A 21113-nucleotide genomic window follows, 5' to 3' on the forward strand; every position below is an offset into this window, starting at 1 on the left:
GTGATCAAACTATTAGGGAGAAATATTAACTTCACAAAGTGAGACATTCATCCAATGATCATAGGTCATTGTGATACTCAAAGAAAGGCACCCAAATTAACCTCACAAACTATTACTTCATATCTACTCTAAAATTAAATTAGACCTACAACCTTGTTTATCAGACAAGTTTATGACACCATTTTTGCTATAATATCTCTATATAAACATTTCTGTTCTCACTTTTCATATAACCAGAACTAAGACAAAACATGGGTTTTGTCAAAAAAAATTTGCTTTGTTTATGTGTTGCGGTGACATTGTTTCCTCAGCTTGTAGTTTGCATAACAAGACACTATACATTTAATGTACAATAACTAAACTCATGCATGCAATGTTTAGTTTACTATATATGTTTCTATTGTTGCATTTGTTCACTCTTAATATTTCTGCTTTATCTTTTTCATGTTCAAGATTGAGTACAAGAATGTAACAAGATTGTGCCATACAAGAACCATTCTTAGTGTGAATGGGAAGTTTCCTGGACCTCGTTTAGTGGCAAGGGAAGGTGATAGAGTTTTGGTCAAAGTGGTTAATCATATCTCAAATAATGTAACCATTCATTGGTATGAATATATATTCATCTGGTTTTAAGTTGCACTCTACAACCGCATATATAAAATATTTTGAGGTCTCTGCAATTGGTTTTGCAGAGATCTCTAAAATTTTTATATTGCGGCTGCAGTTGAGAATATGTAGTGATATTGGATTTTTTTTCAGGCATGGAGTCAGGCAGAAAACAACTGGATGGTCAGATGGGCCTGCATATGTTACACAATGTCCGATTCAAACAAACCAAACATATACTTACAACTTCACCATTACTGGACAAAGAGGAACCTTGTTTTGGCATGCTCATATATCATGGCTAAGAGCAACCCTTTATGGACCTATCATCATTCTCCCTAAGCACAATGAATCTTATCCTTTTCAGAAACCACATAAAGAAATCCCCATTCTTTTCGGTATAGCTAATACTTGATAGCTAGACTCTACGGTTCTAAATTGCGGTTGAGGTTGCAGTTGTTACATTACGAACTTTTATGTGGCCACAATTGCGGTTGCAATGCGGTTACAGATATCTCTAAAAAAATTATATTACGGCCGCAATTGTGATATATCAGGCCGGAATTTAGAAGTGTACATGTTCATGCAACATTTTTGGTAAATACTTATATGGTGATGTAACTTGCACAGTTTCATGATTTTAGGTGAATGGTATAATGTTGACCCTGAAGCAATTATAAATCAGGCACTGCAGACCGGAGGAGGACCAAATGTTTCAGATGCATACACCATCAACGGTCTTCCGGGGCCATTCTACAATTGTTCCTCTAAAGGTATAAAAAGAACAGGGAGTATCAGAGTTCGAACTCTGGTGATGACATCTAACCTAATAATATCGGTTTTTATCAGTTGAACTAAGATTTGCAGACAATGACTATTCATCTATGATAAGCGACTAATTCTCTCATTTTTGTATTCATGATTTTTGAAGATACATTCAAACTAAAGGTGAAGCCAAACAAGACATATCTACTAAGGATAGTCAACGCAGCACTCGATGAAGAACTCTTCTTTAGCATTGCAAATCATTCCTTAACAGTTGTTGAAGCTGATGCTAGATACACAAAACCATTCACCACAGACACACTCCTCATAACACCAGGACAAACCACAAATGTTCTTCTCAAAACCAAATCATATTTTCCCAACACCACTTTCCTCATGGTTGCTAGACCTTATGTAACAGGCCTTGGCACATTTGACAACTCTACCCTTGCAGGTATCTTGTATTACAAGCAACACAACACTTCAATAAAAAATCTCCCTTTTCTCAAACCTACACTTCCACAATTAAATGACACAAATTTTGCATCAAACTTCTCAAGAAAATTCAAAAGCTTAGCCAATTCTAAGTTCCCTATCAATGTACCGAAAAAAGTCGACAAAAAGTTCTTCTTCACGGTCGGATTAGGAACTAGTCCTTGTCCAAAAAACACAACATGTCAAGGTCCAACTAATACCACAAAATTTGCAGCCTCAGTGAACAATTTCTCATTTGTTCTTCCATCAGTTTCTATCATGCAAGCATACTATTTTGGAAAATCGAACGGAGTCTACAAAACCGATTTTCCTGAAACCCCTTTGAACCCTTTTAATTACACAGGAACACCACCAAATAACACAATGGTTAACAATGGTACAAAATTGGTTGTGTTGAAGTTTAATACTAGTGTGGAGTTGGTTTTGCAGGATACTAGTATTCTTGGTGCTGAGAGTCACCCTTTGCATCTTCATGGCTATGATTTCTTTGTTGTTGGACAAGGTTTTGGAAATTATGACCCTAATAAAGATCCTGCAAAATTTAACTTGGTTGATCCTGTTGAAAGAAACACTGTTGGTGTTCCTGCTGGTGGCTGGGTTGCCATTAGATTTTTTGCAGATAATCCAGGTTGGTACTTATGCATGCACGCAAATATTTTTATTCTCAGATTCATTGAATAACTGATGTATTTTTTTTCGTTGCAACAGGAGTATGGTTCATGCATTGTCACCTAGAGGTACATACAAGTTGGGGATTGAGAATGGCATGGCTTGTGTTAGATGGTCAAGAGTCAAATCAGAAGCTTCAACCACCACCTTCTGATCTTCCAAAGTGTTGACTTTGACTCACTCTTTTGTGTAATTTTTTGCTCCTTAATTAATTCATGAAAGCAACATTTGAAATTCTTTTGATGTGTTGAATAAGTTGTTGTGACAACAAAGTTTGTTTGTCTTTGTCTTGATGTTGTTGTTGTTATCATGTTTGGTTTGGTTGAAGAGAGATGAGCAGTTGATGAGTAATAGTCATAAGGGGGTTTAACCTTCTTGATTTAATTAATTAACTTCATAATTAACATTTGATTAGTTCGGTTTTGCTTGATTTCAAAGTCTTAAATCACCTATTTGAACTAATTAAAATGTAGGGTTACCTTAAGGGGTTAACATCTGATTTATGAGTTTGATGCTTAAGAAAGCATAGTTTCAATAATGTAGGGTCACCATGTTTATCAATAGTAAATATGTCAAGTACGAGACACTTTGGTAGGGATTTTAATCATGAAAAGAATTAAACCGATCATGTTAGCTACACCCCATCCGGCTCACAATGAGTGAATCCAACACACATATTAAAAAAAATGTAAAAATAAAAAAAAAACGATCATGTTTGCTCACAATGAGTGAATCCAACACACATATTAAAAAAAATGTATAAAAATAAGAAAGAATATTATTTTTACTAAAGTTCCTTTATCATATATTAGACATCATTTTGAAATGAATCATTTTTTTTTTGACATTATTTTATTCTAAATGAGTCATTCATTATGAGACATTATGAAATCGGAGGGAGTATTATTTTAATAATAATTTTAATATAATTATTAGGATTCCAAGGCTTATTTGCATGATGTCTCAAATAATTTAGATCGATCATGTTCCAATCATTAAAATTAGATCATAAAAAATTTAAAACAATTATTAGTTTAATTTTTTTATTTTTTCTTTCTACATTTTTTAATAAGGTTATATTAAAAAAAAACAATACACAAAAGTGAGGGGGACTATACCAAAACTCACTCAATAGTTAACAAACCTAAGGAATGGAAGTAAAAAAAGTAGTATCAATTAAGGTTAGGCCTAAATTAGCAAGGGCATCAGCACAGCTATTCCCTTCTCTAAAAATATGAGAAACAACAAAATTTCTCCGAGAGACTAAAAAATACAGTTAAGCCATCTATTTCGAACCACCCAAGGCACAGTATACGGAGGCTTGCAAGCTTTAACTACCGTCGTAGAGTCTGTTTCCAACCAAACATTATGTCAATTCTTCTCATGAGCAAACTCAATTGCTTGCATAGCACCCGAGAGTTTGGCAATGAGAGAATTTGATACCCCTAAAAAGGAAGCAAAAGCCCCCAAAAAACAGCCGCCATTGTCCCTAGCAATCCCCCCCCACAGGCGGAGAGACCCGACGGGGAAGTGGAGGCATCATCACAATTCAACTTAACGCAATCCCTCAGATGGGGGTTGCCAAAAAACCTCGAAAATATTAGGAGCTCTCGGAGGCCTTATAATAACCTTAAACTTCTTGAGGATCTCAAAGTCATGGATGCGAAGATGAGGCCCAACAGCAACCGCATTACCGACAATACAAACAGCAGCCATAATCAAAGAAATAGAAGAAGATATGGGAGTAACAGAATCATTATATCTATACTTGTTTCTAGCCATCCAAATGGAGTTGAAAATGAAAATAATAGCAACAATAGATATCAACTTGGAGTGAGAAGCACTAGCTTTGCGAAAAATATTCCAAATATCAGATTAATCAAGAATAGGAGAAGCAATGTTGAGCATTTGCGTAATCCAACACCAAAGCTTCGAAGCATAGAGGCACTCCAAAAACAAATGAGATTTTGTTTCTTCCGTCGAACAACAAAGATCATATCTAGAGGGGAGAGAAAAACGTCTTCGTTTCTATTGAATGTCCAAAAGCAACTTATGATGCAATAGCCTTCAAACTATAAAGGACTTAGACTGAGGAATCGACTTAGACCAGATCCACCTCCGCCACTCCTTTCGAATACCTTTAAGACGTTTAAAATCATAAGCAATCTTAAGGGATAAGTCACCATTAATGGAGAGGTTCCAACATCTCTTGTGGGGGCGAGAATCAAAAGGGATGCGACAATTCCTAATGTCCGCCTGAATATCGGAAGGGATAATGGAGTAAGACTTAGAGAAATCCCAACAACCACTAGCAATGATAGAGCTGACCGATTGATCAACAATGGCAATCGGAGAATCATCCTCGAGGGAGGAAGGAGTACCGCACCACTTATCATACCATAAACTAATTGATTTACCATCTCCAAGGCACCAAGAAGAATTTTCAAAGATATTTCCCATTTCCTGCTTTGTGCTAGACCAAATGGAAGAGAACACATGGTGATTAATGAACTTATTGTTTCTAGTAACTCTTTTTCTAAGCAGAATAGCCCAACTATGAGAGGAATTAATAAGATCCCAAGCAAGTTTTAAGTTTGACGCTTCATTCAACTTGATTAAAGATCGAATTCCAAGACCGCCTTCATCAACAGGTATGCAAATATTGTTCCACGCAATAGTAACAACCTTACTTTTTGTAGTCTCACCACTCCATATGAATCTCTTCACCGCCCTCTCGATATCACTAAGAAGAGATGTCGGCCAAGAGTAAATAGCCATGCTATGAGTGAGCATCCCTTGAATCGTAGATTTAACCAACTCCACCCTACCAGCAAAAGTTAGCAGGGAACCTTTCCACGACGCTAATTTTTTGATGACTTTATCGGCTAAAGGTCGTAAGAAGATTTTCTTAGGCTTTCCTTTAAAGAGCAGAACACCAAGGTACAAGAAGGGAGATGAACCTTTATTGAAACTAGAGAGGGCAGCAAGGATATTGAGACGAGAAGCCGACATGGCCCCACCAAAAATGAAGGATTTCCTGCAATTAAAAATCTGCCCATAAACAGCCGCATACTGATTGAAGGTGGAAATGAGGTTTTTTATATTAGAGAATTTACCTTTGCAGAAAATGAGGACATCATTGGCGTAAAGAATATTCGAAGGAACAATAAGATTTTTCGGACCAACAATAAGCTCCAACTTGTGAGAGGCCACCAATTGAAGAATCCTTCTGCTGAGAACATCTTCGACAAGACAAAACAAAAGCGGGGAAAGCAGGTGGCCTTGTCTGACACCACGAGAACAAAAAAAACCCTTGCAAAGTGCTGTTAATATTAACTGAAAGAAAAGCCGAGCGGAGAATAATGCTTATCTAAGAACGGAACTTGAGGCTGAAACCGAAATTATGAAGCACTTTTAACAGGAAATCCCAATTGAGTGTATCGAAAGCCTTCGTAATATCCACCTTAAGAGCCAAATTGCCACACTAAGATTTAGAATCCAACAAGTTTATTGCCTCCGAAGCTAAACCAACACAATTATGAATTTGTCTTCCATGAATAAAGTCTTGTTGCTCAGTAGTAACTAGATACGGAATTAAAACAGCAAGCCTGTCTGCAATAATCTTGGAGATGAGCTTGAACTTAAAATTAGAAATGGCAATGGGACGAAAGAGATCCAAAGCATCAACGCCCTTAATTTTAGGAATGAGCACAATAGTGTTGGAGTTGAACCCCGACATAATCCAACAAGTGGTAAAGAATTCCAGAACCGCATTTGAAACGTCTTCTTTTATAATATCCCAGTAAGTTTGATAATAAACAGCCCCGAAACCGTTCGGACCCGGAGCACTATCCTTGTTTAAAGAAAAAACGGCAGCAAAAATTTCGTCCAAAGAAGGAAGCATTGTAAGCACAGTGTTCATGTTGTCATCCACTATAGAGGGAATGGTTTCATCCACCATGTTCATGTCTTGCAAAATAACAGAGTTAGTAGAAAACAAATTTTTAAAGTAAGTCATCGTGCAATCCGCAATCTCTTTAGAATCAGTGAGCACCCTATCTTCAAACTTGAGCATAGAAATTGGCTTCAGCTTGTGTTTAATTTTAGTGACACAATGAAAAAAAGTGGTGTTACGGTCTCCCTCCAAGTGCCACTTGCCTCTAGATTTCTCTCTCCAAAAACACTCTTCCTTTGCCAAAGCAACAAAAGATTATTTTGGGCATTGAATTCTTGCTTTTTAAGATTATCATCACTGCCTCCAACATGGATTTGATGTTGAATGCTGTTAAGAAGCTCCTTGACACTTCTAACATTATCCGAAACATTGCCAAAAATGTTTTTATTCCACCCTTTTAACTCTTTTTTCAACAGCTGCAATTTCTTGTTAAGAACAAACATACCACAACTGGTAATAGACTGAGCCCATCAATTAGCGATCAAATTCCTGCAATCATCATGGAGAGTCCAAGTTTTGAGGAATTTGAACTGCGATACAACACGAACAAGAATGATGTGAAATTCTAACAGCAACGGGTAATGATCCGAGCAGCTTTTAGTAAGAGTAGAAACAGACATTTGATTGCAACAATCAAACCAAAGTTGGTTCCCAATGCATCTGTCAAGACGTCTGTCAATGAAAATGGAACGTCACGCTTGTTAGACCAAGTGAACTTGGCTCCAGAAGTGGGGAGATGGATGAGATTATTTGAGCTCGATCAATTCTTGAAATCGAGCACGGGACTGCAGGCTGGAATATTCCTTCACGACCCTCACGGGCTCCGATAATAGCATTAAAGTCCCCGAGAAACGACCAAGCAATAGGATGCTTCACAAGAATATCACTAAGATCCCGCCATAGGTCCCTCCTAATAAGGAGATTTGTGGAAGCATACACTACGGCGCAACCCAACAAAACATTATCCAAAAGAAGGGTGAAAGCAACAAACTGGTCAGTAACAAAAATAATAATAGGAGAGAAAACCACATTGCAAAGGCACCACAAAGATGGTTTCTCCTTCGAACTAAAGGCAGAAGGAAAGAAGCCTAATTTAGAGAACCAGTTATTGGGAAGATTAGAGAAATCTATTTTCGGTTCCGCAATGAAAATGAAATCTGAATTGTGAATTTTTATGAGTCTCTTAAGGGCTAATCTCGAAGATGCATTAGCCACCCCTCTAATATTCCAATAGAGGCTCTTTATGGAGTATGAATTTTGAGGCCTGCTTGGGACATAGTAGTGTACTTCTGCTTTTGCCTGGCTGATTGCTTCTTTTTGAGTTTGGATACTGCAGTATTGAAAACACCTTCATTCAAATCTTCACGTTGCTCTGCCAAATTCTCCCAAGAGTTGTTGACAAAGACATCATCAACATTGATTAGTTCTTTTTGGTTTGCTTTCAGAACTTGAGTAGACTCCACATAGGTGGACAATTGAGATCCAGACTCCTTAGAGGCCTGAGAGATAAAATTGAGAGGATTGGGCTGCACCGGACTCAAAATCACCTGCCGAGGGTTTAATTCAGCGTCAGGGATAACATCCACAGCCAGATTGACCTCCCTTCTAACGCTGTCAGCAGAACCAACCTCAACCACGATAGGTAACAAAGGAACTACACCTTTTGCACAGGAAATAGAGGGACATCAACAAAATGCGTAGTAGATTTTGGGACAAATATTGGTTTTGTTTTCGGAAGCTGGTGAGACGTGTTATTCTTCAAAAGCTTACAATTTTGCACTCCATGATCGGTTCTCTTGTAGTGATAGCTAAATTCAGGAATATTTTCGTATTCGATATCAGCAAAGAACGCAAAACCTTCATGTTCTACCAGAACATTGTAATTGAGCGGTTGCGTTAAATCCATATCAATCAAAACTCGAACAAATAATAGATTATACTAATAAATAAAAAATACAAACAACAAAGAGAAATGTATTATTACAATAAGAGCACGGAGACAAAGCACAGTTCTTTTTGGTACCAAATTAATATTATGTTTTACCGTAGAGCACATAGTAGGTATCCTATTTAAATTTAATTATTTTCAAATATAATAAGTACATGATTTAATTGAAAAAAATATTTGGATAAAAAAATTGATATTAAAATAAATAAAATGCAGTTAGTTTTTATTTTTAACATTATTACTTTTTTTATTTTAATTTTACAATACTTCATAACTTTGGTTTTTAGTTTGGTAAAAAATATATTATGTTTATAGTTCTAAAAAATAATTGGTTTTTAGTCTGGTATCTTATATTCTCTTTCCTCCCTATATATATATATATATATATATATATATATATATATATAGGGAGGAAAAAGAATATAAGATACCAGACTAATATATATATATATATATATATATATATATATATATATATATATATATATATATATATATATATATATATATATATATATATATATATATATATATATATATACACTAAAATTTATCATAAAAAACAATCGATTATGATGTAATCGGAATCAATAAGAATTAGCAAACGCTAAATTTAAAAAGAAACACAAGTTTACAAATGACAAACCTGCCAAATAAAATTCTAAAATTCATCAAAAAGAAAAAATTATTGAATTATATTATAATAAAATATAATCTCGACAATCAAACCTAAAAGTTTTTAAATACAGAAAAAGAAACCTAATGGATCTTTAATCCAAAAAATTAAATAATACAGAAAATTGTGGAAAATATTAAAATAATATTTTCGAGCCTGAAATAAATTCGAATGCCTTAAAAAGTTCATATGTCATAGCAAGCAGAGTGTTAGACTCGTGAGCTGATTCTCTATCTAAAATTGCAGTCAAATTATTTGAAAAGACCAAGAGACTCAATTCGAGTAAGATTAAAAAGTTCACAAGTGTTTTTAAAAAGTTCATATGTCATGGCAAGTAGAGTGTTAGATCCTTTTTTTCAAATAAAAATTTCCTAATTCGTTAGGAGAATTTATGTTATCGAAACTATGTGCGCGAGATATAATTGAATAATCTCTTGATGATTAATTAGAAATATAATAGAAAATATGTCGGATATATTAAGTAAATTCATAAGAGATTCATCTATAATGTAGCCTATAAGAATTTGTTTGCGAGTTTGGAGGGAAGGGAAGAGGAAGGCTTACGAAAATGAAGTTTTAAAAAAATATAGAAAAATATTTGACATTTTTTGAAAAAATAATTTTATTTAAAAGAGTCATTATCGTTACTATATTTTTATTTTTCAGAATACTATAACAACCTAAAAGATATTTGAAAAATTTATTTAAGTCTTCCAAAATCCTCCTTCGATACAATTTTTGAGTTCTCCCATATTAAGTGGTTTTTGGTGTTATGAATAAAATCAAATCCTTCAAAACCCTCCTACTCAAAGTATTTTTATTCTATTCACCTAATTCTTCCTATTTTCCAAAACCCTTCTCTCTATTCCCTTATAAACTCGCAAATAAAGCCTAAGAATTTAGCCAAACATGATAAAATATAACATAAACGTGGTTAAAATAGAATTACAAATTCAGAATATAGTAAATGAGAAGGCATTCCCCAGCTTCAACTTCCTTGCGTGATTTCTATGGCAACTCCTGCTTTTAGTAATATTTACCACCCCTTGATCCTGGTTTTTCATCCTTTAAATAACATTTGAATCTATATTTTGCACAATATTAGATGAAGCCTACCAACTGCCTTGAATCTTTTAACTACCTAACTCTAAAGAAAGGTGGATAAAAATATTTCTTTTTAGACCAAAGACTTGTAATTCATCTATAAATATAAAGATGAGGAACAAACTCAAAAAGGGTAGTAAAGGGATCATCATATTATTGTTAAAACAAAATTGGTTTCTACCATATCTCTAAGGTTTTTATGATAACAAAGCATTTAAAGAATAATTGGGTATACTAATAAATGTTCAAGTGTTCAGGACCATAGACTAAAATTTCTGATTTAAACTTAGTACTAGTACTGAAAATGAACATTTAAATAGAAACTAAAAGATTCAGAATCTAAAGGATCAGAACCTAAGAACCAGACTCTAGAGGAGTTCAACTTCTAAAGACCAAACTCTGAAGAAAGTCAACATCTGAAGATCCGGACTCTAAAGGATCAGAATATGAGATCTAGACTCTGAAGACTCAGACTCTAGAAGAGATCAACTTTCTCTAAAGTTCTCAAACTCTAAAGCAGGTCAACGCAAGGAACAAGAAGACTCTAAGAAGTCACTATCAAACTCAAAGATTATTTTATCTTCTTTTAATCACGTGCAGATGCAAACAAAAATCTGCACAGACAACAGGGATGTAACGAATAATTCCTCTTGAAGCAAAGATAATTCAAATGTCATTTCAACGACATTAAACATATCAAGAAATATTCCAATGTATATGATTAAGTTTCTCCAAGATTCACGTGTGCAAGATCTTTTCTTCAACGACCTTTTTTGTCTCTCTATATAAGGAGCTGGAGACTTGAAGAAAGACAACCAATCCTTGACAATCAAAAGAGTTGTTATTTTGTCAAATCAAAAGCACATGTTTAACTTAGAATTTCTTATCATTTGTATATTTTAAAAATTCATAAGTCTTAAGAGTCTTTTTGAGTTAAATTATGTTTACACCTCTGATCGTATCAAGTATAATATTCAAGCAATCTCTTATATGATTAAGTTAAATTGTTATAAGTCTCTTGCTTGTGTGCTTGAGCATCTGAAGTATCTTGCTTGTGTGCTTGAGTATATAAAATCTCTTATGTGCTTGAGCATTAAAAGTCTCTTACTTATGTGAATGAGCATTGAAAGTCTCTTGCTTGTGTGCTTGAGTATATAAAATCTCTTACTTATGTGCTTGAGCATTAAAAATCTCTTACTTATGTAATTGAGCATTGAAAGTCTCTTGCTTGTGTGATTGAGCATTTGTAATCACTTGTGATTATAGTGAAATCTCTTGAAAGTTCAAGGGGACTGGATTACTCTCATTTTGTGGGAGGAACCTATGTAAACTTGCTTGTATCTTTCTCTGATCCTGTTTTTATCCGTTGCAAAACACTTGACTCTACATCAAATTCTAGACTTTGAGTTTAGAATCTAATAAGAGATTTTTACATAAGAAAAGGTTAACACAATTCAACCTCCTTTCTTGTGTTTTTATCACCTTATATACCAATAAAAACTCTCAATTAGAATACCACTTGTCATTCAGTTAATAATAATAGCAAGTTATGAAGATAAGAAAATATGTTAGGAGTATCACACGAGAAGAAGACAAATATGCGTTTAGGGTCCATATTTACCACTTAATGACAAGGAGAATTTTAGTTTAAAAAAACACTTTAGAAAACTGATTTAAGGGCCTATGGTCAACTTCTAGAGTCAATAACCTATTACAATCAAATATCAAACTAACGAGTGTGAATATATCTAATCCAAATGGCATTTCAGAAAGTCATTTGCTAAATGCAAGGAACCAAATCGTATTAATGATTAATATTATCCATTAATAAATTACCAGCTTAAAATATAGATGAAACAAAAATGTAAAATACAAATTTTAATTGACATAAAAAAAAAAAAATGAAAATAACTAAGTATAAAAGCAAGAAAACAAATAAATAGGTGTCTGCCTCAGAAATAATTCTCATAGTTAGAAACATTCAATTCACTGAGAAACTCACCCCCCTGCTCTTAAAGTTCTAACGCAGGTGCCTTGCTGCTTGAAATCATTTTGAAAAGGTAGACGATAGAATCTTTGACCTGGATGAGATGGAATTAGGCACTAGAGTGGCGAGAATAGTTCCCCTTAACTACCTTGATAAAGTTAGTTACAGTTAGGTAGTTAGAATTGATTACTTGTACACTTAGCCATTAGCAAATTTGTATATATAGAGCTATCACTCTATTGTAACATTTAAGAGGAAATATATTGATTCTTTTTCACCTTTTCTTCTCTTCTTCTACTATCATTTTCTATCTTCTTCTTCATCTCTATTGTTGCATATCATGTGTATCTCCATATCATAATAGTTCCCATGGAGGTGGGACGCCATAATTGTTTCCAAAGTAATCTTCAACCAATATGTATTGGTTGTTCATTCTTTGGTAACACTCAATATATATGTATTTGAAAAATATTTTCTCATCATCATTTGCATCAAAACTAGAAAGATTTTCCTTTAGTTTTAATTGATTTAAAATCTTATTTTTATTTAAAATTAAAATAATATTAAAAAAATATGTGATATTGAATATTCTCATTTGATTGCTAGAAGATATCGATATCCAATTAAATTCAAAGATAATGGAATATTCATCATATATAAATTATATTAAATGTATTATTTAAAATAATAATAATAGAAAATATCAAAAAACATGATAATAAAGAATCCAAAGGTGAATATAATGTTCGAAAAAAAGTGTTGTAAACCCATTAATCAAACCAAACAAAACAAAACCGGTTAGTTGCTTCTGTTCTATTTTTAAAAGATATTAGAAATCGAACCATATCAAACCGATGAAAATATCATCAGTTTAAATATCTTTTTACAAAAATACAGATCAAACCGAACCGACTACACCCCATCTTGTGAGCCCGATTTCAGAAGATTTCTTTCTCCTTTTACACAAGAATTCAAAGTGTATCCAGACAAGCGACAAGTGCAAATCCTTTTTAAAATCTACATGATACTGTTGACACTTGACAGTAACCTTTTACAACCAACTTAGATCTCTACTTATCCAATTTGACCAAAACAAAAGACCTGTACTTATCCACATCTCCACAACAATAATTGCAACAGATAAAAACAATGAAACATGTTGACACAGCATAATTACCAACCAAAACCAGAAAAATAATCTGCAAATTTATAGTAAATAAAGAAGAGAGAAGAAAGAAGATAACACTAACTATTACCCTCTCAATCTCTCTAGTTATCTATTTACAATAGAGAGTTTACATGAAATACCTTATCCTTAGAATTTCTAAGATTACTTCACATTCCTCACATAGAGATATACATATACTAACTGCAACTGAGAGTAAAATCACCGAATTCTGTTAAAATAGTTATGACCACTAACTGTTTGCAATAGAATGCAACAGCTTGTAACTAACTGTAACAGACTCCCAGATGCCGCGGCTTTATATGTTGTAGGTAGAATGCTACAACGTTCTGGTCGTATCAGACTTCGAGACACTTCAGCTTGTATCACGATCTAGTAACCAAATCATCATCATCATCATCAAAGAAAGTAATATATACAACATCAATTATCAGAATCAGTATTTACAAATAGTGGCCATAGCACTAGACGACTAGAGCATATCAGACTTTGAAGAAACCGCTATTTTCTGTGAACACCGACTAACAACACTGGTCAGAACTAAAGATGGATCTACTAATCCTTTATAACTTTTACTAGATCATAAGTGCGGAAAAGTACTCCTCAAACTCCTGATCGATTGTCGGCGGAGGCGGTCTTGCGCTTGATTCAGCTTCTGCATTCAAAATATTATAATATGTGATCCTAAGGCATGTATTCTAAAAAACTATTTTCATAAGTTCTGGCACAATCCTGTCTTTATCGCATATTTGCAGAGTAACAGGTACCCAATAACGCATACCTTGGTTCAGTAACAATACTTTGGATGAAAGAACATACTTGTCAGGATTCACGCCATTAGAGAAAAGAAAATCTTCAAATTCCTTATCTACAGATGGATCATCATTGCCGTCCTTAACAATGTCTGAATATCCTGGAAGATGCTCCTCAGAATTCTCCATTGGTTGATTATCAGGATCATCATAGGACGGATTGTATTTGCCATCGATAAATGTTTCATCTTCACTGTAGTTCAGCCTATTAACTGTCGATACATCAAAGATAAAATAAAGTCAAACTGTTTTTATATAAACATTAAGTTGTTTTCATAAGAAATTCTGAAGAGCGTATATAAATAAACTAGAAACAACTTATGAACATGTGACGGGCCGTTTCTTTAGGTTGCCAAGACAATCTCACCAGAACTTCTTATCTCAGTAGATAATCTCAAATAAGTCAACCTAAACATATCTTAAATAACAAAAGAAGTGGAAACCATACCACAATCTGCTTCAAGTTTGGCTTCTTCATTTACAGACATGGAAGTATCAGTGTCTTCCATAAAACTATTGCTGCCTTTAGCTGATTCGGGTTCAGATCTACCGTCAACATCCGCAGCATCCATTCTACCATTAACCGCGTCATTGTTTGCACTCTCTAAAATCAGATTATCATCGATCATCGATTCATCTTCAGAAGAAACACTCTCAACCCAGCATTTATGTTTTGGCCTAAGCAAATCCAACTGAAAACCCTGCAATTTTCTTTTCTTGCTCCATTCAATAATGCTAATGTCATGCATTTCATCCACTTGAAATCTGAAAAAAAAAATCATAAAAAAGTCAATTGAAAAGAAAAATAAATGAAAAATCATGACCATAATATACCTCAAACTAGAAAAGTTCAATCTTAAACTGAAAAATATATCTATAACAGAACTAATTCTCTTTGTAATCTAATCAGCATAACAAATGAAAAATACATCAATAATCATTTTAGTAAAAATAACCTATGAAGCACATACATTCCGACACAACCCGATACATCGGCACCAATAATAATTTTAAAAAACGAATCAATTCAACATAATCAGTCAGTGTCATGTCGGCCGACACGGCCACAGACACACCTATTTTCAGAAGTGTAGAAGTGTAGGTGCTTAAGAGAAAATAACAAAACAGATCATAAATGTCATACTTTAAGGTGAATTATCAATATTACCCTACTAGCATAACATAATTATCTAGGAGCTAAACAGTCAAATTAAACACATAAAAAACAAGAAAAATGAAAACCTGTTAACTTGAGAAAGGGTCTCTTTTCTGGGCTCAATCTCCATGAGTAAAACCAAGAACTTTTCTGAAATGAAAAAGCCAAACAAGGTTATTGAGGTTGAGAGAAAGACCCTTTTGAAAAGTGGAAAGGAAAGTTTAAAACTTTAAGGATGCCATGTTGAGAATATCCTAGAAATTATGACCCTACAGTTTCCTCTGTCATGTTGTGGTTTATTTTTCCAGTTGTGTTCATGGCGCGTGAGTTGCACGTTTTTGAGGTTTGAGCTTTGTAGTTTGGAGTTTGGACCAAATTCACGTGGCCAAGTGTGGTTGAGGATAGGGTTCATTCATACCCACTTGTTAGTTGTAAACATGTGCAATGTAGGCATGAGAGTTTTTTATTAGAGGTGGATTTAATTAAAATATTAATCCCTATGTCTTTAATAGTTATAGGTCCTTTAGAAAAAAGTATTTGAAATCCTCGTGTCCATCTAAGTTGTACTTAAAGAACATATAGACTAGATATTTTAAGTATGTACTCAATGATTTATTGCTATATTTAGAGTATATTATGCATTCTTGAGTTAATTTGGTTGTTAAACTCTAAATCCTTGTTAATCAAACCAATCTTTCTAGGGTTTTTGCTCTTTTGTAGACTTTAAAAAATTATGATTTAAGTCAAAGGTGCACCAAAAGGAATCCAAAGCACAATGCACTACTCCATGCAACATAGTTATATTCTACCTATGAAGCATTAATCTTGAAATGTGTAGATATATGTAATTGCTGGTATCAGTGGCGGAACCGGGAATATTATGTAGCCTGGGCAAAAAATTTAACTGAACTTTACATGTGACAATATATAAATAGTCATAAAGTGTGCTACATAAGAGAGAGATGAAACCTAACATGCGAATAGTGTGTACTAAATAAAATTAAGAGGTAAATGCTCTCTCCGAGACTTCTTTGTGGTGAATGTTCGAATAATATCAACATCTTTAAGTGACTTGAATATCTCCCGTTCGGTGTAACATATCATCAAGACATTGAACCACACATCGTTGATCTTGTTGCGCAAATTAGACTTGATAATCTTCATTGCTGAAAAAGCTCTTTCAACGGATGTTGTCGACACCGGCAATATCAAAGCCAACTCAATGAGCTTGTAGACCAATGGAAATACCAAATGTTTCTCAATTTGAACCATCTTCATAGCCAAACTTTGAACATCTTCACAAGAAGTAAAGGAAGCATGCCTTTTCACTTGATGTACATAAGTCTCAAGTTGCTCCCTTATTGTTCCACGGTCATCATCAGAAAAGTCTACTTGATAAATATTAGCAAGACGAGCAAGCTTATCAACATCAAACTTGGAAAAAGAGTTCTTGGGGTCAAGACATGAGAAGCAATCCAGCACAACGTTACTTCCTTCACAAAGCCGGTGATCCATCTCCACACATATTTTGTCAATAGCAACATAAAAAATCTCTGCACGGTAATGGTGAAGATTACTGACAGTCCTCCCTTCTCTTCTTGAACGTCCCCGGACCGGTATTTCTTCATCCATATTTGGCACTAGAATACTTTGAGCAAAACAAAATTCTTGGACATCAATAAATAAATCATCCCAACCACTCTCTCTCAATGTAGCCAACCGAGCTTTAACATCATCAACTAATTCCATAGCAAGCACAATATTAAGATCTTTTGTTTGCAAGATTTTTGAAAGTTCATTTGTGATACCAAACAACTTTAACATAAACTTCAAAATGAAAGCAAATTTAAAGCTTTCCATTTTTTCTATCAAACCCGTCGCTTGAGATGGTCCACGTCCATCTTCATCAACAATACTAAGCACCTCTAACATGGAGGACCAAATCTGATCCAAACGAATCAAGGTAGTATAATGTGAACCCCATCTAGTATCTCCGGGTCTAGCGAGACTAGATGATTGGTGCAAGCTCTTTCCTTGAGATATCTCACCACTCTCAAGTCTATACAAAATTTCTCGGTGTTGTGCCTCCTTCAAAGCATCATTTCTCTTGCAAGATGCACTTATTGCGGTTACAATCAAGGAAATGTACTCAAAGAAATCATGAATAGATGAGCAACTACTAGCAATAGACACAACCACCAATTGCAAACGGTGAGCATAACAATGGACATAGAAAGCATAAGGGTTTTCATCTAGAAACTTTCTTTGTAAACCATTAAAATCACCTCTCATATTTGAAGTTCCATCATATCCTTGCCCTCGTATCCTTGAAATAGATAACGTGTGACGATCGAGAATACCATAAAGAGCATCCTTTAGTGCCTCAGATGTAGTATATTTGACATGATGTAGAGCAATAAATCGTTCCACAACTTTCCCTTTGTCATTCAAGAACAAGTCAAACGGATCTTATACAATTCTTCTGATTCCCTAGTTGCTCTAGCAAAGATACTTGTCACACTTTGTCTTTGATTATTATAATCATCATAGTGCTTCATACATGAGTTGTGCTTACTATCATGACTACCAATATGATCTTTAAAGCCTTTAGATGCATGCTTCCAATCTTTAAATCCGTCTTTGTTGAAGACTTCATCACCAAAGTGTTCGGCCCTCCCGGGAGGCTTAAAAAGAAAGCAATAGAAACAATAAGTTGCATCCTTTGACTCACTGTATTCAATCCATGTATAACTCTTATACCAAGCTTTACAAAATGCTCTTGAAGACTTCCCAAATTGAGTACGAGGAAATCTTGCTAAATCTGGTTGCGTTGGACCCTTCAATATATATGCCCTCCTCACTTGGTCTTGAATATCAGGAGCATACTCGTGAATTTGTTTCCTACATCCTGAATCACGCACAATCTCATTTGGATTAAAATCGTTGGCCACATTATGGGGTGTTTCTTCTACTTCGGCTTCCGGTTGCTTAACATTCACTTTCTCAATACTTGTTCTAGGAACCAAAAACCTCCTCATCTCTGAAATTTAATGATTCAGTGAAAAGAATTTTTAGATAAACAATTTGTAACACACAAATAGACAAGACCGACTAATTAAATAAAATAAATAAATCGTAACAAAAAAAATTAAAAGAGAATTTTATAATTATGAATGACCTATTAAATTAACCAAAATCTTTGATACTATGTTAGAAAGAAAAAAAGAGTAGAGTTTCTGTTAAAATAAAAACTACAATATAAGTATTAGATTCTAAAAAAAAATTAAACTATTTTAATATGATATAAAAAATATATAATAAGTTAATAATAATTTAAAATTGTCTTATGAGTTCAATGAACAAACAATTTAAAAATAATAAAAATATAAACTTATATATCATTTGCAGTACAATACCTTACCTAATTACCTATCCTGTATGTGAAATCGAACATCCTATATTGCAATTATAATTTGCGGTACGGTAATTGAAATTGACCAAATTGAACAACCTATATTGCAATAGCAATTTACCCTACTGCTATCTGAAGAAGAAAAGTTTAATAAAGTATATGAATAATGAATGAATAACCTATATAATATATATAATATAATAATAGAATTGTTATAATAAGAAAAAAATTAAGAGAAAGACATTACCTGCTCATGCTGCTTGAATTGAAACGTGAAAGTGACGTAGAGGGGAGAGAGAAATATGAACAGTCAGAAGATAAAGAGAGGAGCAGGCTGTTCTGAATATTTTTTTTTTAATTTTTATTCTAAGTCATAAATAATTAATTGGGTTGGGTCTGTTTGGACCATTGGGTATTCATCTATTTTAATTTTTACACCCTTATTTTTACTAATTTTGCCCTTGGTTTCATTTAAAAATCGGCTATTAAATTGGGGAAAATATAAAGAAAATAGGGGTTGAGCCCGGGCGCGTGCTCGGGCTCGCTGGGCTATAGAACCGCCCCTGGCTGGCATAGTTAAGAAGTGATTTAAGATAGTTGAATTTATGGGTGACAAAGTTGCAAGTCAACTAGTAGCTGCTTAGTTTTGATGATGACAATGTCAAATAATTACTTGAGATAGTTCAAGCAATCAAAGATGCACAAGATAGTTGATCAAGCTATCCTCCTGAATTAAGCTATGTAATTAAAGATCAATACATTTATTTAAAGTCAACATTATAGTCCAACGACTTTCAAGTAAAGACTTCGGTTTCAAGAAACATGGTGGTTTAACCTCTCTATCTCTAAGACGATGGTAATCAACATGAAGATATCTCAAAGCTCATTAAGAAGATTCAAAGACTTGTACAATGTTAAAGTCAAAGATTAAGATTCCAAGATTCTTAGCTTTAGAGTTGTGAAATAGAGAAAGTGTGAAAGTTCACATGGTCATGTTTGTTGAGTGATCAGTGTCTTGTAAAGACACAAGAGTATTTTTGGAAACACTATGGCTAAATCACACACATACTAAAAACTTTTGAGAAGCCTATCATGTTTTAAATAAATCACAAAAAAAATATTTTTGAGGCCTAGCTAGTTGGTTAGGAGAACGTCTATTTGATTTAAAGACATTTTCCAACTGAATGATTGATAAGATAATACTTGGTTGAGTCTATAACTGATTGAGACAATCTCTTAATGATTAGTAAAGACTATATATCAAAATATTCCATTTGTGGCCTTAGCAATCGATTATTTAGGCTATAATCGATTAGAGCATTCATTAGGCCATGGATAGTGTTAAAATTTATATCATTCCTTGGCCTATAAATAGAGAGCTTCTCCATCACTTTTCACATCAAATTTATATCACTCATTGGCGTTTGATTGAGTAGTCCATTGAGGCAGCCAAGATCTTTCAGAGAAGGTCTAATGATGTAATTACCCCATGGGAGCAACAAGGATCTTCTAGTAGAAGTCCAATAATGTATTACCCTATAGGAAGGCAAGGATCTTTTAGTAAAAGTCCAATAATGTGTTAACCCGTAGAGCGGCAAGGATCTTTTAACGGAAGTCGAACAATGTGTTACCCTATAGGATGACCAGGATCTTCTAGTTGAAGTCCAACAATGTATTACCTCGTAAAACGACAAAGATCTTCTAGTGGAAGTCTAGTGATGTACTACCCCGTAAGGAGGCAAGGATCTTCTAGTGGAAATCTAGCATTGTAATATCGCGAATGGCAACAAGGATATCCAATTGGAAGTGCAACAATTACTTCAAGATTTCACCATTTTGTTTCAGCATGTGACCCTACAAAAACCGAAACAAGACAAAGAGGTGGCACATTGTTAAAAACCTTACCCATTTAGGGGTAAATAGTATCATTCCATTATTTAAAGTAGACTTAAAGAGCTATTAAAGAAATTAAAAATGACAGCGATAACAAATCTCCTTATCCAACAATAAAAATAATTAATTAAGTCATAAATTCGCAATAATCCCGTCGCTTGGTATTTCTGACTATCTCGGTCGATAAATCAATGCTTTCTCTATTAATTTCATAAGCTCGTAGTTTGATACTTATGTTGCAATTTGAAATATTTTGGTCTTCTTTATGGGTGATATCTCAGTTACTTTGATCTTTATGCTTTGCCAAACTTTTTTTACCCTTGGCATCACGACTGATTACGCGAAGCTCTTTAAAAAAAGTGTGATCCCAAGAGGAACACCAATTTTATCCTTGGATGATTTCCTCACCATTGTAGCCATCTTCTTTATTAACCTCGACTACTATCATC

At 34.0% G+C, this 21113-nt stretch overlaps 3 protein-coding genes across 5 annotated transcripts; 1 reads left to right on the forward strand and 2 right to left on the reverse strand.

Moving 5' to 3' along the window:
- The first annotated feature begins 216 nt into the window (after window positions 1–216).
- On the forward strand, window positions 217–2919 carry LOC131624246 (laccase-17-like). Its single transcript, XM_058895197.1, has 6 exons — window positions 217–347; window positions 454–605; window positions 760–1004; window positions 1251–1379; window positions 1538–2494; window positions 2575–2919. Exons 1-6 carry the CDS (start codon window positions 252–254, stop codon window positions 2703–2705), a joined length of 1710 nt encoding a protein of 569 aa, XP_058751180.1. The 5' UTR covers window positions 217–251; the 3' UTR covers window positions 2706–2919.
- Window positions 2920–13411: 10492 nt separating this feature from the next.
- Window positions 13412–15724, reverse strand: LOC131624247 (uncharacterized). 3 transcript variants are annotated; one of them, XM_058895200.1, is made up of 5 exons: window positions 15633–15724; window positions 15446–15509; window positions 14652–14968; window positions 14173–14415; window positions 13412–14046 (listed from the first exon to the last, which is right to left on the reverse strand). In XM_058895200.1, exons 2-5 carry the CDS (start codon window positions 15487–15489, stop codon window positions 13967–13969), a joined length of 684 nt encoding a protein of 227 aa, XP_058751183.1. In that variant the 5' UTR covers window positions 15490–15509; window positions 15633–15724; the 3' UTR covers window positions 13412–13966. The 3 variants fall into 3 exon arrangements, with proteins under 3 accessions (XP_058751183.1, XP_058751184.1, XP_058751182.1); XM_058895201.1 differs by having other exon boundaries at window positions 15628–15672; XM_058895199.1 differs by lacking the exon at window positions 15633–15724 and having other exon boundaries at window positions 15446–15621.
- Window positions 15725–16102: 378 nt separating this feature from the next.
- Window positions 16103–18397, reverse strand: LOC131624263 (uncharacterized). The gene is made up of 4 exons (XM_058895212.1): window positions 17935–18397; window positions 17339–17797; window positions 16698–17098; window positions 16103–16168 (listed from the first exon to the last, which is right to left on the reverse strand). The coding sequence occupies exons 1-4, from the start codon at window positions 18395–18397 to the stop codon at window positions 16103–16105; spliced, it is 1389 nt and encodes a 462-aa protein (XP_058751195.1).
- Between the last annotated feature and the right edge of the window lie 2716 nt (window positions 18398–21113).

Source organism: Vicia villosa, unplaced genomic scaffold (assembly GCF_029867415.1).
Source record: "Vicia villosa cultivar HV-30 ecotype Madison, WI unplaced genomic scaffold, Vvil1.0 ctg.000113F_1_1, whole genome shotgun sequence".
Classification (NCBI taxonomy): Eukaryota; Viridiplantae; Streptophyta; class Magnoliopsida; order Fabales; family Fabaceae; genus Vicia; species Vicia villosa.

Coding starts and splice junctions, on each gene's coding strand:
- LOC131624246 (XM_058895197.1), top strand. CDS start 252: ATGGGTTTTGTCAAAAAAAATTTGCTTTGTTTATGTGTTGCGGTGACA. Junction 348..453: donor CAAGACACTATACATTTAAT/GTACAATAACTA, acceptor TTCATGTTCAAG/ATTGAGTACAAGAATGTAAC. Junction 1,380..1,537: donor CTACAATTGTTCCTCTAAAG/GTATAAAAAGAA, acceptor TGATTTTTGAAG/ATACATTCAAACTAAAGGTG.
- LOC131624247 (XM_058895200.1), bottom strand. CDS start 15,489: ATGGAGATTGAGCCCAGAAAAGAGACCCTTTCTCAAGTTAACAG. Junction 14,969..15,445: donor ACCCTTTCTCAAGTTAACAG/GTTTTCATTTTT, acceptor TTTTTTTTTCAG/ATTTCAAGTGGATGAAATGC. Junction 14,416..14,651: donor CAAACTTGAAGCAGATTGTG/GTATGGTTTCCA, acceptor ATGTATCGACAG/TTAATAGGCTGAACTACAGT.
- LOC131624263 (XM_058895212.1), bottom strand. CDS start 18,397: ATGAGGAGGTTTTTGGTTCCTAGAACAAGTATTGAGAAAGTGAATGTT. Junction 17,099..17,338: donor ACCCGGAGATACTAGATGGG/GTTCACATTATA, acceptor CTATGGAATTAG/TTGATGATGTTAAAGCTCGG. Junction 16,169..16,697: donor GGGAGCAACTTGAGACTTAT/GTACATCAAGTG, acceptor AATGCTTCATAG/GTAGAATATAACTATGTTGC.